A 17,321-nucleotide genomic window follows, 5' to 3' on the forward strand; every position below is an offset into this window, starting at 1 on the left:
AAGTAAATTAATTATCTAAGTAGAGATGGCTGGGCAGGTGATGTGCTGTAGCTGTATGATGTGGGAGCTGGCTGATCTCATTGCGAGCCGCAGTGACCACATCTGCAGCAAGTGTTGGTTGCTGGAGGAACTCTGGCTCAGAATTGATGAGCTGGAGTCTGAGCTCCAGACACTGCGGCACATCCAGGAGGAGGAGAGTAACCTGGATGCTTTGTATCAGGAGGCGGTCACACCTGGTAGATTAAGTACCTCAAGTCCGGTCAGTGGTCAGGATCAGCAGGGTGTGACTGCAAGTGAGGCAGGTAGAGGGATCCTGTGTTCAGGAACAGAGGAGCCTCAGCTCTTGACCTTGTCCAACAGGTACGAGGTACTTGCTCCCTGTTTGGATGAGGAAGAGGGCTGTAGCGAGAATGAGCCAGCTGACCACGGCACCATGGCACAGGAGGCCATTCAAGAGGGGGGAGCAAAAAGACAAGTGGTAGTTGTAGGGGATTCTATAATTAGGGGAATTGATAGCTTCCTTTGTAAGCAGGATCGAGAGTCCCGCATGGTATGTTGCCTGCCCGGTACCAGGGTAAGGGACATCTCTGACCGGCTTGAAAGGATATTGGAGAGGGAGGGGGAGGATCCAATTGTTGTGGTCCACGTCAGGACAAATATCATAGGTAAGACTAGGAAAGAGGACCTGTTTGGGGATTATCAGGAACTAGGAACTAAATTAAAGAACAGGTCCTCAAGGGTTATAATCTCCGGATTACTACCCGAGCCACGTGCAAATTGGCATAGGGACGCGAGAATAAGGGAAGTAAACACGTGGCTAAAGGAGTGGTGCGGGAAAGAGGGGTTCCATTTCGTGGGGCACTGGCATCAGTATTGGAACAGGAGGGATCTGTACTATTGGGATGGTCTCCACCTGAACCGATCTGGGACCAATGTTCTAGCGAAAAGGGTAAATAGGGTGGTCAATAGGACTTTAAACTAGAAAGTGGGGGAGAGGGAAGGGTAAAACTCCAAGAAGTATGACTAATGGGAAACAGCAGCAGGTTGGCGTGTGAGGGTGGGTGGATTCAACTTCATGGAAAATTATGAAAAAACTGAAAAGAAAGGAGAGCCCAGGAGAGGCTATTAAAGTCTCCAGAACACAAAATAGGACAGAGTGTTTGGAAAGGGCTAGGAATCTAACTTCAAGCACATCAGATAAAGGGACGACAATGAGAAAGGGGCCGGGAAATACAGGACTCTAGGTGTTGTATCTGAATGCATGCAGTATACGAAATAAGGTAAATGAGCTTGTGGCACAGATTGAAGTTGACAGGTATGATATGGTGGGCATTGCGGAGACATGGCTGCAAGGGGATCAGGACTGGGAGCTAAATATCCAAGGATATACATCGAAAAGATAGGCAGGTTGGCAGAGGGGGTGGGGTTGCTTTGTTAGTAAGAAATTAAATTAAATCGATAGCAAGAAACGACGTAAGGTCAGATGATGTAGAATCTGTGTGGGTAGAGTTGAGGAACCACAAAGGTAAAAAAACCATAATGGGAGTTATGTACAGGCCTCCAAACAGTAGTCAGGATGTGGGGCACAAGATACACCAGGAGATAGAAAAGGTGTGTAAGAAAGGCAAGGTTACAGTGATCATGGGGGATTTCAATATGCAGGTAGACTGGGAAAATCAGGTTGGTAGTGGATCCCAAGAAAAGGAATTTGTAGAATGTCTACGAGATGGCTTTTTGGAGCAGCTTGTGGTGGAGCCCAATAGGGAACAGGCAATTCTAGATTTAGTGATGTGTAATGAGGCAGATTTGATAAGGGAGCTTAAGGTGAAGAAACCCTGAGGAGGAAGTGACCATAATATGATAGAATTTACCCTGCAATTTGAGAGGAAAAAGCTGGAATCAGATGTAACGGTATTACAGTTGAATAAAGGTAACTACAGAGGCATGAGGGAGGAGCTGGCCAGAGTTGACTGGGAGATGAGCCCAACAGGAAAGACAGTGGAACAGCAATGGCAGGAGTCTCTGGGAGTAATTTGGGAAACACAGCAAAATTTAAACCCTAGGAAGAAGAAACATACTAAAGGGAGCCCGAGACAACCATGGCTGACAAGAGAAGTCAGGTACAGCATAAAAGCTAAAGAGAAAGCATACAATGCAGTGAAGATCAGTGGGAAACCAGGGGATTGGGAAGCCTACAAAGACCAACAGAGGACAACTAAAAAAGAAATAAGGAGGGAGAAGATTAAATATGAGGGTAAACTAGCCAGTAATATAAAAGAAGATTGCAAGAGTTTTTTTTAGATATATAAAGGGTAAGAGAGAGGCAAAAGTGGATAGTGGGCTGCTGGAAAATGACACTGGAGAAGTAGTAGTGGGGAACAAAGAAATGGCGGAAGAACTGAATAGGTACTTTGCGTCAGTCTTCAAGGTGGAAGATATGAGTGACATCCCCAAAGTTCAGGAGAGTCGGGGGCAGAGGTGAGTATGGTGGCCATTACCAAGGAGAAGGTGCTAGGAAAACTGGAAGGTCTGAAGGTGGATAAATCACCTGGACCAGATGGATTACACCCCAGAGTTCCGAAGGAGATAGCTGAAGAGATAGTGGAGGCATTAGTGGTGATCTTTCAGGAATCACTGGAGTCAGGGAGGGTCCCAGAGGACTGGAAAATCACTAACCCCCCCTGTTTAAGAAGGGAGTGAGGCAAAAGACGGGATATTACAGACCGGTTAGCCTGACCTTGGTCGATGGTAAAATTTTAGAGTCCATTATTAAGGATGAGATTTCAGAATACTTGGAAGTGCATAGTAAAATCGGGCAAAGTCAGCATGGTTTCATCAAGGGGAGGTCATGCCTGACAAATCTGTTAGAATTCTTTGAGGAGGTAACAAGTAGGTTAGACAAAGGAGAGCCAATGGATGTTATCCACTTGGACTTCCAGAAGGCCTTTGACAAGGTGCTGCACAGGAGGCTGCTCAGTAAGATAAGAGCCCATAACGTTAGAGGCAAGGTGTTAGCATGGATAGAAGATTGACTGTCTGGCAGGAGGCAGAGAGTGGGGATAAGGGGGTCCTTCTCAGGATGGCAGCCAGTGACTAGTGGAGTTCCGCAGGGGTCAGTGTTAGGACCCCAACTATTCACTTTATACATTAATGGTTTAGATGAAGGAACTGAGGGCATCCTGGCTAAGTTTGCAGATGATACAAAGATAGGTGGAGGGACAGGTAGTATTGAGGAGGCGGGGAGGCTGCAGAAGGATTTGGACAGGTTAGGAGAATGGGCAAAGAAGTAGCAGATGGAATACAACGTAGGGAAGTGTGAGGTCATGCACTTTGGTAGGAAGAATAGAGTCATAGACTATTTTCTAAATGGGGAGAGAATTCAGAAATCTGGAGTGCAAAGGGACTTGGGAGTGCTAGTCCAGGATTTTCTTAAGGTTAACTTGCAGGTTGAGTTGGTAGTTAGGAAGGCAAATGCAATGTTGGCATTTATTTCGAGAGGACTAGAATATAAAAGCAGGGATAAAAGCTGCTGAGGCTTTAAAAGGCTCTGGTCAGACCACATTTAGAATATTGTAAGCAATTTTGGGCCCCGTATCTCAGGAAGGATGTGCTGGCCCTGAAGAGGGTCCAGAGGAGGTTCATGAGAATGATCCCAGGAATGAAAGGCTTAACATATAAGGAACATTTGAGGACTCTGGGTCTATACTAGGTGGAGTTTAGAAGGATGAGGGGGGATCTGATTGAAACTTACAGAATACTGAAAGACCTGAATAGATTGGACGTGTGAAAGATGTTTCCATTAGTAGGAGAGACTAGGACCCGAGGGCACAGCCTCAGAGTAAAGGGAAGACCTTTTAGAACAGAGATGAAGAGGAACTTCTTTAGCCAAAGAGTGGTGAATCAATGGAATTCATTGCCACAGAAGGCTGTGGAGGCCAGGTCATTGAATGTATTTAAGACCGAGATAGATAGGTTCTTGATTGGTAAGGGGATCAAAGGTTACGGGGAGAAGGCGGGAGAATGGGGCTGAGAAACCTATCAGCCATGATTGAATGGTGGAGCAGACTCGATGGGCCGAATGGCCTAATTTCTGCTCCTATGTCTTATGATCTTATGGTCAAACCCACAACCGCTACCGTCTAGAAGGACAAGGGCAGCAGATATATGGGAACACCATCACCTGGAAGTTCCCCTCCAAGTCATTCAGCATTCTGACTTCACCGTTCCTTCACTGTCGCTGGGTCAAATCCTGGAGCACCCTTCCTAACGGCACTGTGGGTGTACCTACACCACATAGACTGCAGCGGTTCAAGAAGGCAACTCACTACCACCTTCTCAAGGTCAACTAGGGATGGGCAATAAATGCTGATGCAGCCAGTGAAGCCCACATCCCCTGATTGAATTAAAAAAAACTAACTCAGTCATTGTATACAGAATGTAGGTGGCTTTTTGTATGCTGTACCCCAGTCATTGTGTACAGAAATTGAGGGGGATATTAGGTGATACCTCTTGAATACTGAGTGTGTACAAAAGGATAGATGTGATGTACCTCAGCCAATTTGTACTGAATATAGGGAGATGTTGTGTGATGTTCCACATGGTGACTGTACAGAACATACAGTTTTTGGAAGGTGTAGGAAGTTCAGAGGAGATAAAAGGAAATAAGACAGACAAAGGAAAGATGAGGGTGTGGCAATAGATTAGTGGCTGATGTAAAAGGAATTAAAAAACTTTTCTAAACACATAAATAGTGAAGGAGTATTAAATGGTGAATAGTAAATAGTGAAGTAGTCGATGGAAAGTTCGGGTCAATTAAAGATTGAAACGTGATCTCATGAAGGTGGAGGGTATGGCTGAGGTACTGAATAACTACTTCACATAGACCTTCATCAGAGAAGAGGATGGTGTCAGTGATCAGTAAAGAAGGGGCCTACTGCAATATCAAAATTAATAAAATGAGATAAAGGGGGGGTATTAAAACGTCGGCAGTCCTCACAGTTAAAAAGTCACCCGTTCTGGAGGGGATGCATCCTAGTGCCATCCATTATAGAGTTTGTTAGCAAAATGAAAGCCCATGGGATTAAAGGGACTATGGCAGCATGGACTAAAGAACAGAAAGTAGAGAGTAGTGATGAAAAGTCGCTTTTAAAATGTTGCAGTTGGAAAGCAGTCAGAATATAGGAGCTTTACAAAGTGTTATTGGGACTGGACATAGTTTTTAGAATCTATTGTTAGAGATGAAGCGTGTTATTTTCACCCAGCCCATTCTGCTCCTGAAGCAGCTGGTGCTACTTCCTTGTTCTGCAATCTCTGTCTGTTTAAATAATATACTGCTTTTCTATTCTTCCCGCCAAGATAGACAAGATCACATTTTTCCACATTATACTCCATCTGCCCACTCAGTTAACATATCTATGTCACTTTGCAGACTTCTATGTCCTCTTCACAACTTACTTTCCTACCTAAGTACCATGAGCAAATTTAGCAACCATACATTAACCCCTTTCATCCAAATCATTGATATAAATAGTAAATAGTTGAGGCCCCAGCACTGATACCTGTGACACTCCACTAGTCTGCCAACTAGAAAAAAACCTATTTACACCTACTCTGTTTCCTGTTGGTTAACCAATTCTCTATCCATGCTAATATATGTTACCCCCTGTACCATGAGTTCTTATTTTGGATAGTACCTTTGATGTGGCTCCTTGTCAAATCTCTTTTGGAAATCTAAGTACAGCACATTCACAGGTTCCCCTTTATCCACACTGCTTGTTACTGCCTCAAAGAATTACAATAAGTTAGTCAAACATGATTTCCCTTTCACAAAACCACGTTGATTCTGCCTCATTGCACTGAGATTTTATAAATGCCCCACTATAACTTCCTTAATAATAGATTCCAGCAATTTCCCTACAGATGTTAAGCTAAAAAGCTGTGGTTTCCTACTTTCTTGTCTCCCACCCGCCTTTTTTTAAAGAGATGAGTCACATTTGCTATTTTCCAATCTGATGGGACCTTTCCAGAATCTAGGCAATTTTGGAAAATTAAAACCATCTATTATCTCAGCAGCCATTCCTCTTAAGACCCTAGGATGAAGTCCACCAGGATGTAGAGACTTGTCAGCTTTTAGTTCTAATAATTTTCTCAATACGCTTTCCCTAGTGATTATAATTGTTTTAAGTATTGCTGAAAAAAGAGACATGTCAAAGTTTTTCATCTTGCACTCATCAGGACACTCGCAAGAATACCAATATGTTAGTATCCTGATCAGTGCAAGACGAAAAGCTTAGGCATGTCACTTTTTTCAGCAATACTCAAGTTCTGTACTATCAAATGATTAATTGTTTTAAGTTCATCCCTCCCTTTCACCTCTTGATTCACAATTATTTCTGGGATGTTATTTGTATCCTGTACCATGGAGACATGCAAAATATCTGTTCAATTCATCTGCTGTTTTCTTATTTTCCATTATTAATTCCCAAGAATCAGTCTCATTAATGAGTGTTAGAAAACAATTTCAGTGGCTATCCGTCCCTTAATGACCCTCTGGATGGTCATTCTTAGCACAGGCTTCAACTCCTTTACCAAGATGGCTTCTTGTGTTAATCACTAGGACTTCAACTCAAGAAGCCCACCTTAGGCCCCTCAGAGGCTCTTTAACACCTGTATGCATTGTTGGAATTCACCTACCGAGGGTCTGGAACAGGGCACAGGTAGAAGATTAAATGGAAAAGAATGCACATGGGCAATAGGAATTATTTGTGTTCCTTGGGCTACTTCTCTACTGTTTCCTGGCAACTGTAGTGACTGAAACCATGAAGTAATCAGGTTGGTCTTTATTTTCCAGGGTACTATTGTGGAGAAGAGGATCCTTGCCAGGGTACACAGTCGATTCATTGTCTCCCTAGCTTATGCCTTTCAAACCAAAGCAGAGCTGTGCCTGGTGATGACCATCATGAACGGAGGAGATTTGAGGTAAACAGTTCTCTGAGAGATTGTACAAAGGCACCGAGTTTTATCACTTGACAGGGCAACCAGTTCCTCCATTCACCACATCAAAGGGTCTTCTGATCTGAATTCAATTGCTTTGCACCCCCTACCCAAAAACAAGTGTCTCCAAACAAGATTTAAAAGCTTCCTTCGCATTGACATTTTTTGCATAGAAAGAGAGGAAATGATATCCATGCCCTTGGGACATTCCAGAGGTTCACAACTAATTAATGTTCTGTAGACAAACAGGGCAGCCAATTAGCACACAGTGAGTTCCCACAAATAGCCAATGAGATGACTGAGCAGGTAATCTGTTCAGGTGATGTTGGCTGGGGGGGTGAATGTTGGCCAGGACATTATTCTTTATTTTGTTCTTGGGATGTGGGCGTCACTGACAAGGCCAGCATTTATTGCCCTTCCCTGATTGCCCTTGAACTGAGTGGCTTACTGAGCCATTTCAGGGGGCAGTTAAGAGTCAACCACATCACCATGAATCTGGAGTCAGGTGTAGGCCAGACTAGATGAGGTCAGCAGATTGCCATCCCTAAAGTACCTCAGTGGACCAAATGGGTTTTTCATTTCATGGTGATCATTACTGAGACAAGCTTAATAAGTCCAAATTTATTAACTAAATTTAAATTCTCGAGATTACTAGTCCAGTGACATTGACGCTACACTACATTACTGTCTCCCCCAACTCCACACTGCACTTTCTAAGATCGCTGGGTGATTTGTGCTCTCCCCTCCAGCAGACGGTGGGGACCTTGGTCTAATGCAGGCATCGGCAATGTTAATACAAAAAGGGTCACGCTTTAAATTTAGCCAAAAATGCAATATCTTAAGAGCTGCAGTGCTGTTACTCAAATGCCAATATTAACAAAAAACACAACACATTCCAATAACATTTTAAATATTTTTACAAAAAAAAAACTGTTAAATGAATGTTGGTTTCTCACAAGTACAATGTTAATGAAAGTTTAAATATGAAAACATTCATTTAATTACCAACAAAATGGGTTCAATCATTTAACCTCGGGAGCCACAAAATAATCAGTATAATCCCTGGGATTCTCCTGCTCCAGCAACAGTTTACTTCCTCAGTTGAAGATGTGACAAGTGAATAGCATTTAGACTAATGGAAAGGATGAGTAGATCAGTCAAGAGATTTAAACAAATAAATGTGGTGTTGGCGATAGACCTCAGGTGGAAAATGTAATGTTGTTAATAGTTCTAAAACAAATGAAAAGCAAGAGAGTATAAGGAGTCAGAAATTGTGCTTTGAGCACTACAATTAAATGGGAAACTAAAAGATAAAGTAATTAAACCAGGCGAGAGAAATAACTTCAGTTATAAAGGTAGATTGGAGAAATTGAAATTGTTTTTCTTGGAGGAGAAGGCCAAGGGGAGATTTGATAGAGGTGTTCAAAATCATGAGGGGTCTAGACAGAATAAATAGGGAGAAACTGTTCCCATTGGTGGGAGGATCGAGATCCAGAAGACACGGATTTAAATTAATTGGTAAAAGAAGCAAAAGTGATGCAAGGAAAAAAAACTTTATGAGGCAGGTTCAATTGAAACATTCTGAAAGGAATTAGACTGTTATTTGAAAAGGAAGAATGTGCAGGGTTATGGGGAAAAGGCAGGAAAATGGCACTAAGTGAATTGCTCATTTGGAGAGCCGGTGCAGACACGATGGGCTGAATGGCCTCCTTCTGCGCTGTAACAGTTCTGTGAAACAAACTGTGGGGTAGGGCGGGGTGGGGAGGGGGGCAGGGTGGGGGGGAGGTTGGTGGTGGAAACACAGAGCTACTGTGAATCCAGGAAAAGACACATAATGACCTAGAGAGCAAAAGGTGGTGAAGTGATAATGCAAGAAACAAAAGGAGATACAATGAGAGAAATCAAAGATACACATGGTGCAAAAAGGAGTGAAGTTCAACCTAGGGAACATGCTTAACTGTCAGTTCACTACCTCCCAGTTTATGCCCACATACAGCTCAAATTTCACCTGCAGAAAGCATCTTATGGGAGAAAAGGATCTGAATGAAGAAGTATAAGAAACAGGAAACATGGGGCAGGTTCCAGTGGTCCTGGGGTCTGCTTGAAGGGGACAAAGACAGAAATCTGGTGGGTGTAAAATGGTGATATGCGATAGACTATCCATTACACACACACACACATACTCATTTCCATTGGCTTTCAATACGGATTGTCTGATGCGTGGACAATTCAATATCACCCATTGTACATTCTCACTGAAGCAGATTGCTCCCAGAGGCTGAAGACCACAGTGAGAAGACAGGCTTCCAAGTCCAAGCACCAATCCCACTCCCGTGACATCATGAGGGTTACAGGGGAAAACAGAATGGGGAAAAACTGACAGTAAAACATGACCCAAAATTGTCACCACAGGGAGTAAGATGGACAGGAATTGGTTGATAGTTGATAGATTGATGGGAAAACTTAGATCAATTTGTGCATCTAATGAGAAGGCTTCAACTTATAGAGAGCCCTATGGCTTCAAGATGTCTCCAGATTGTTCACACATTAGTAACAGGAAGAGTAGATGAGGATAATGCAGTGGATATGATACACATTGTAAAATATTATTGAATTACCAGTAAATATCTGTGAAGAGCTAGGAATTAATTGTTACATGTAAGTGTTCCGCAGGGCCACATTTCACACTTGCACCACAGGCTGATGTGATGTGTAACAGAACCAGTTTAAACCGGTCCTTCTATTGTACGAGACAGCATAGCAAGTTAAAGATAAAGTGTTTCTGATCTTTCCAATCTTGAAGTGAGATTATTAACAACATCTGGGAAACAAAAGGCAACAAGAACACACAGCATACATGGACTTACAAGAAGTCTTTTAAAATGGTAAAACACCCCCAAAGCACAGCACAGGACTGTTAACAACAAAATATTGAGGAAAGACACTGACAAAATACAAGAAGATATAAATAAACTTCCAGCTGGCAGACTAGCTGGCAAATAAATTTCCATATGGAAAAGTGTAAGGTTGCACCTTTTGGGAGAAGGAATAAGGAGTCTCTTGTTCCAGCCAATGGCAAATATTGAGGTGTTCAAATCCCAAAGGGAAACTTGAAACAACTGTCCCAACTTGTTTTGTAATTTGTATAAATTTTGAGATGTGTGCCTTGAATTAATAAGAGAAATGATTTTAAACACATACGTAGATCTACAAATTACTACTATGATAACTTCTAAACCCCCTACTTAATCTAACTCCCAGTTACACGTTCATTAAGACATAGATTTTAAAGGACCCAGGCAAGGTGACACACAATACCCTGAACCAGTCAAATTCAAAGTGAGTTTTCTTAACTCCAGTTCTTTGAAAACAGCAGCTTGAGGCCTAGGTGCTGAAGGTTTCTCACGCTTGTTAGATCTTAAAAATGCCTACCTTTACACACAGCCTTCGCTCCTTTATACATATTTTCCCCTTTGAATGCACATTCCCATTGTTTCACCCTGTCATTGGACTTTATCTTTCTGATAATAAAAATCTCTCATAGCACCAAGTTTTACCAGTAATCTTTAGGAAAAAATAAACATACTGGCCAGAATTTTACATTGGCATGCGGGCACGTGTCCAACAAACCGGAATGTAAAATGATGCGTGATGATGTCGGGCATGCATCCTGATGTCACTAGGCGGGCATGCGATGAAGGCGGAGGTGCACTCGCCATTAATTAATCAGCCAGTTAAGGCCTGTGATGCACCAATTATCTATGATTTTACGCCGCCTGTGAGATTTTCAGGGCATCGCATGGGAGCAACGGGCAGGCGGGTAGGCCACATTTTCAAAAACCTCATCCACAGGCAGGATAAGAGGGGTTAGTGGGTTTGCTAATGCGAGTAGTTTGTTGTTGTGTTTCCTTGTGTGAACAGGACAACTTTAGTTCACTTCAGAGCTGCTTTGACAGAAATAAGAGGCTTCAGCTCAGGACTCTGGAGTAGTCATAACAATTGGGACCTTCCAGGTATCAGACAGCCTTCCCTTACCCTGGGAATGGGGACTGTGGTCTCTGCTGGAGGCACCTCCTCTGAGGAGGAAGAGAGGGCCAGAAGGGAGGAGGAGGCCAAGTGTCCCTATTCAGCCTTCAGGGTAGTGACCTGTGGGAGGACAGGCGCAGGCACAAGGCCAACAGGAAGTGCAAGGTGGAAGGGGCTGCAGAAGATGCCACTATCCTGTTGCCAGGGTTTACAGGCGGCAAAGCAGCTACCTCAATATGTCTGAGTTGCAGTGCTGAAGGAGGCTCCTCCTCTCAAGGGAGACCGTGACCTCCATTTGTCAGATGATTGGGCCTGAGATCAGCTCTGACTGTGTGGGTGGACACCCCATGCCAGTGGCTCTGAAGGTCACAGTGGCCCTGAGCTTCTATGCCTCCAGCTCCTTCCAGGGGTCGGTGGGTGATCTTTGTGGAGTCTCTCAATCAGCTGTCCACAGTTGTGTCAAGCTGGTGACAGATGCTCTGTTCAGACGTACACTGACTTTTATTCACTACCGCACAGACGAGGCCAGCCAGGCTGAGCGAGCCAGAGGCTTCATGGCCATTGCTGGCTTCCTCCGCGTCCAGGGCACTATAGACTGTACACATGTGGCCATCAAGGCGCCAGCAGGTGAGCCCGGTGCCTTCATCAACAGGAAGGGCTTCCACTCCATGAACGTGCAGATAGTGTGTGACCACAGGATGCAGATTCTACAAGTCTGTGCAAGGTACCCAGGCAGCTTCCATGACACTTACCTCCTGAGACCGGTGCCGAGGCTCTTCAGTGCTCCAGCCCGGCTGGATGGATGGCTGCTGGGTGACAAAGGCTATCCGCTCAAAAGGCGGCTTATGACGCCTCTCCACCATCCAAGAACAGAGGCCGAGCAGCGCTACACTAGGAGCCACACCTCCACAAGGGCGATGGTAGGGAGAACCATAGGTCTTCTCAAGATGCGCTTTCCTCAAGATGCGCTTCCGATGCCTGGACCGTTCAGGTGTCGCACTGCAATACCCCCCAGATAGTGAGTTACTGATAGTGGTTGCATGCTGCACTTTTCACAATCTGGCACTGGAAAGGGGGGAGGCAGTGGAGGAAGATGATGTTGATGCAGCTGCTCTGGCAGCAGACGATGAGTCCAGTAGTGAGTCTGAGGATGAGCACGGTCAGGAGAATGCTGAGGGCATAGACACTGACCTGGGCAACCCCCAGGGCGGCAGGGGCACCTGGGAGGCTTTGATCCAACGCTCCTTCAGCTAGCCTACCAAATAAGAACCACCACCACATGCCAGGGCTGCAGGCCCCATACTCGATACCTGACAGGAACATTTGCTTGGTGAACAACATTCACTATGTGCCATTTCAATAAAGTTCAATAACAAACAAGTCACTCAAAACATCATGGGTTACCCTCACCTGCAGAACTAATGAAGCACCCGGAGGCTTGATGAACAGAAACACATTTAATGCTGTGGTGCCTGGCATACATAATACAAATGAAATTGAAAGTGTTATCCATCACACCAAATAATAATTAATGTAAAATTGGGTGGGAAATATCACCAGTGATAAGCTTTTGCTTAAGGTGCTTTACGTTTTCGCTTGCAGGTGCTACATCTAGGTTCTCCCCTCTTGCTGGCTCTGGTATTGGAGACAGCCTGCTCACTCCGCTGTCCTGTTGGCCTTGATGACCTTGGCAGGCACCCTCTGGCCCATGGAGCCTGTGCTGACCACACTTGGGGGGTGGAGGCAAGAGTGGCCAATGCCACAGCTGGCATCTCCCCAGTCGCTGCAGCCTCATCGAATGCCACGGTCACTGGCAGAGGGGTGGAGGAGCTGCTGCCGTCATCCAGAGCACCCTGAGAGGAGCCCGCAGAGACGACAAGCAGATCGTGCGCCAATGTCAGGTCGCTTTGGACCTCCCTCCTCACCATTGATGGATGGGCACCTAACAGGGATACTGGGTGCCTCATCCATCTCCCACACTGACAGTCACCACCTGAGGTCATTGCCGGTGTGAGGGCTTGCAGGCCATAGTGCATCCCCAGCAACCCCTGATTCAGCTCCTGGAGGAGCCCCTCCATGAGTGTCGCCACTCTCTCCAGGGAGGAGGCAGTGTACTCAGCCATGAGGGTCATTGCATTGCTCATGCTCTGCATGGACTCCTCCATCACGGAGACCATGGCACGCATTGCCTCATGTATCCCCGCCAGATCCTCCCACACACCCTGCTGGACTTCCAGCATCTGCTGCCTCAGGGACAACTCCAGAGGCTCATCATTAGCCACCGACAGGGCATGTTCCTGATCCCCAGCAGTCCTCTGACTGCCGGCACCCTGCGCTCCCTCAGCCTCCACCTGCACCTCAAGTGAGTGCGAAGTGCCTTCACCGATGTGCACCGAGATACTATCCATCGATCTAATGCCCACCAAGGTGCTGGTATCTGCGCTGGTGCCTGCCTGGCGGAGAGGGTGTGACACAGGTGCATTTCCATGGTTGCTGTCCTCTGGGGTCAGTGGGGGGCCTTCAGGCTCCTCACCCCAATGGGCTTCTGGTGAGCATGAAAGGAAGAACAAGGACATGTCATTAGTTGAAGCCATTACACTGTTACTGTGCATGCCTGGCACCCGGATCAGGGTGCCCTCGTCTTTCCATTATCAATGGGGATTCCATGTTCGAGGCTCACATCAATATAGAGACTACAGTGGAATGGTTGCTATGACAGACATTCTGACCTCAGTGCACTGCACTCTCACCTCGCTGTGGCACCCCAACCTCAGCACAGCCGGTTGATCTAGGCGCATGGCGCCTCTCCAGCTCCAGGGCCTCCTGCTCATATCTACTCAGGATTTGAGAGTGGTGAGTCCTCTGCCAGTCCGCAACCTCTCTGCATTGTTATGGGCTGTCTTCTGCTAAAAGGACAGAGGAGCATTGATTAGTCCACCCTGTACCTGCAGCGCCATTACAGCCTGGCCAGCCCCACATGAGGAAAACCTCACAGGGCTCAGCTGATTCATGACCCTGGAGCTGCAAGACACTCATTCCAAGCAGCTGGGGCTCACACCCTTGCCCAGATGCTGCCTCTTTGACGTTTACCACTCACATTCCAAGAACTCTGAGGTCCGGGGGGAGTGGGGTGGGCGGCGGGGGGTGGGGGGGCTCCTAACTGCTGTGCTAAGTGACCCATGCCGACACGGTACTCACCCTTCCCCATCACAAGAGATTATTAAACTGCCTATGGCACTACACCCATGTGCGCCTCACCACACCCTGGGTGCCACTCCTCCCAGGCATTTTTGGTGAGGTTTGGGGTTGGGGGGTGCTGGGGGGGGCGGGGGGGGGGTGGTGGTGGAGCTTCTCCTCCTGTCCCTGGGTACAAGGATATCTCTGCGAGGTGCCACCTCCTCCAGGAGGTCAGCGAATCACCCATCGGAAAAACGGGGGGCTAACTGCCCCACTGACCTGCCCTCCCACCTGCCGTATTCAGCACTGAGCTCCATGGCAAGGCTCCTCATATTCACTGGCAGGTCTGCCGTGGCTGCTTGTGAATCAGCCGCTGGGTCACCATTGGACCTGGCGGACATTGAGCTCCCGCCGCTGCCCCTTCTCCCTGTTGCCACTGTCACTTCTTATGCTGGGCGGGCCTTAATTGGCCTGCCTGTGTAAAATGGCGGTGTGGAGCCTATCGCGGGCAGCAGTCGGGTTCCCAACCATCCCTGCCTGCTTCTGCCGAGCCTGTCTAATGAGGGAAAAATTCTGGCCACTGTTTCTAAACTTCACCTGGCCAGGTGACGCATTTCACCCCTCCTTTGAAAACATTCTAGTCTGGTTTATTTAAAAATGCAAATGTCCTTTCGTACTTAACATTCTAAACTTCCTCCATGTTTACATCAAAGCCTTCAGGCCTCTTATATCTTCCTGACATCCCTCTCCTTATTAAAAAATGAACTGTCACAATTTAAAAAGACGGTTTCATTTTTATTAACCCACCTTATACTACCTCCTATGCTTATCTATATACTTACATTATTATATTACCAGATCCCTGCATTAACATAATATATGTACACAAATCCTTCATGTCAACAGACATCATTTCAATTCAGTATTCTCATTTTAAATGTCCAATTTTTCCATTAAGCTTCAAACTCATGATAATGCAATCAGATTTTCTCATCCTGCTACGTGTGTAATAGACATGCAGTAATAAACTCCATCTGAATAGCCTTGCACTTCTGTCCTGAAATTTGTCCAGAATCTTTAAAGGATTGTGATCTGTATAAACAATTGTCTGATTAATTGTTTGCAACATAAATCTCAAAAATGCTGTAATGCTAACACCAAACCCAAAGCCTCCTTTTTGATCATTGAATATCTTCTCTGTTGTGCATTCAACTTCCCTGAAAAATACCTTATCGTTTCTTCAATTTCAGTGTCATCTTGTAACAATACGGCCCCAATGCCCAAAACACTTGCATCAACAGCCAACTTAAATTGCTTGGCGTAATTAGGTACTGCCCACAGTTTTCAAACTGTTAAATGCCTTCTGACACTCCTATGTCCATTGAAATTTCTTGGTCTTTTTTAATAGTTCAGTTAGTGGAGCAACCACTTGGCTAAAATTTGGTACAAATTTTCGATAAAACCCACACATGCGCAGAAATCTCAAAGCTTCTCATTTTGTTGTAGGCGCTGGGAAATCCATGATAGAATTGGCTTTCATAAGCTTCTATAAATATGTGAAGACAAAAAGATTAGCAAAGACAATCATAGGTCCCTTATAGTCAGAAACGGGTGAAATTATAATGGGGAACATAAATGGCAGAAGAATTGAACATATATTTTAGTTATGTCTTCACGAAAAAGGACAATAATTTCCCAGAAATGTTAGGGAGTTAAGGGTCTAGTGAGAAGGAGGAATTGAAGAAAATCAGTATTAGTAAAAAAAAGTGGTGCTAGAGAAATTAATGGAGTTAAAGGCTGAAAAATCCCCAGGGCCTGATAATCTATATTCCAGAGTACTAAAGGAAATGGCCCTGCAAATATTGGTTGCATTGGTAGTCATTCCAAAATTCTATAGATTCTGGAGCAGTTCCTACAGATTGGAGGGTGGCAAATGTAACCCCGCTATTTAAAAAAGAAAGAGAAAAAACAGAGAATTACAGACCAGTTAGCCTAATATCAGGAGTGGGGAAAATGCTAGAGTCTATTATAATAGATGTAGGAACAGAACACTTGGAGCGCATTAATGGAATTAGACGAAGTCAGCATGGGTTTGTGAAATCATGCTCAACTAATCTACTGGAGTTTTTTTTGAGGATGCATAGTAGAATAGATAACAGAGAACCAGTAAATTTCAAGAAGGCTTTTGATGAGGCCCCACATAAGAGGCTAGTAGACAAAAGTAAAGCACATGGGATTGGAGGTAATATACTGGCATGGATTGAGAATTGGTTGACAAACCGGAAACAGAGGGTAGGAATAAATTTTTTTTTTCCCGGTGGCAAGCGGTGACTAGTGGTGCAACAAAGGGATCAGTACTTGGACCTCAGGTATTCACAATATATGTATATAAATGACTCGGATGAGGGAATCAAATGTAATATTTCCAAGTTTGCTGATGACACAAAGCTAGGCAGGGTTGTGAGTTGTGAGGAGGATGCAAGGAGGGTTCAGGGCAATTTAGACAAGTTGTGTGTGGGGGCAAACATGGCAGATGCAGTAAAACATGAATAAATGTGAAGTTATACACCTTGGTGTGAAAAACAGAAAGGCAGAGTATTATTTAAATGATGATATATTGGGAAATGTGGATGTACAAAGGGATCTGGGTGTCCTTGTACACCAGTCAATGAAAGTAAATGTATAGGCGCAACAAATAATTAGGAAGACAAATGGTATGTTGGCCTTCATTGCAAGAGGATTTGAGTTCAGAAGTAGGGATGTCTTACTGCAATTATACAAGGGCTTGGTGAGACCACACCTGGAGTATTGCGTGCAATTTTGGTCTCCTTACCTAAGAAATGATTTACTTGCCGTAGAGGGAGTGCAACAAAGGTTCACTAAGCTGATACCAGGGATGGCAGGACTGTCGTATGAGGAAAGATTGATTCGACTGGGCCTGTATTCATTAGAATTTAGAAGAATGAGAGGGGATCTGATTTAAACATATAAAATTCTAACAGCACTAGACAGACTGGATGCAGGGAGGATGTTTCCCCTGGTTAGGAAGTCTAGAACCACGGCCGCAGTTTCAGGATACAGGGCAGACCATTTAGGGTTGAAATGAGGAAAAATTTATTCATCCA

General features: G+C 45.0%; 1 protein-coding gene across 1 annotated transcript in view; it reads left to right on the plus strand.

The window, feature by feature from the left end:
* The window catches only part of grk1a (G protein-coupled receptor kinase 1 a), a 52,665-nt gene that overhangs the window by 14,636 nt on the left and 20,708 nt on the right, over positions 1-17,321 (plus strand). The window contains exon 2 of the mRNA XM_041211548.1: positions 6,851-6,978. Coding sequence (XP_041067482.1) covers positions 6,851-6,978 — 128 coding nt within the window. The remainder of the gene's footprint in view (positions 1-6,850; positions 6,979-17,321) is intronic.

This window comes from Carcharodon carcharias, chromosome 18 (genome assembly GCF_017639515.1).
Source record: "Carcharodon carcharias isolate sCarCar2 chromosome 18, sCarCar2.pri, whole genome shotgun sequence".
Taxonomy (NCBI): Eukaryota; Metazoa; Chordata; class Chondrichthyes; order Lamniformes; family Lamnidae; genus Carcharodon; species Carcharodon carcharias.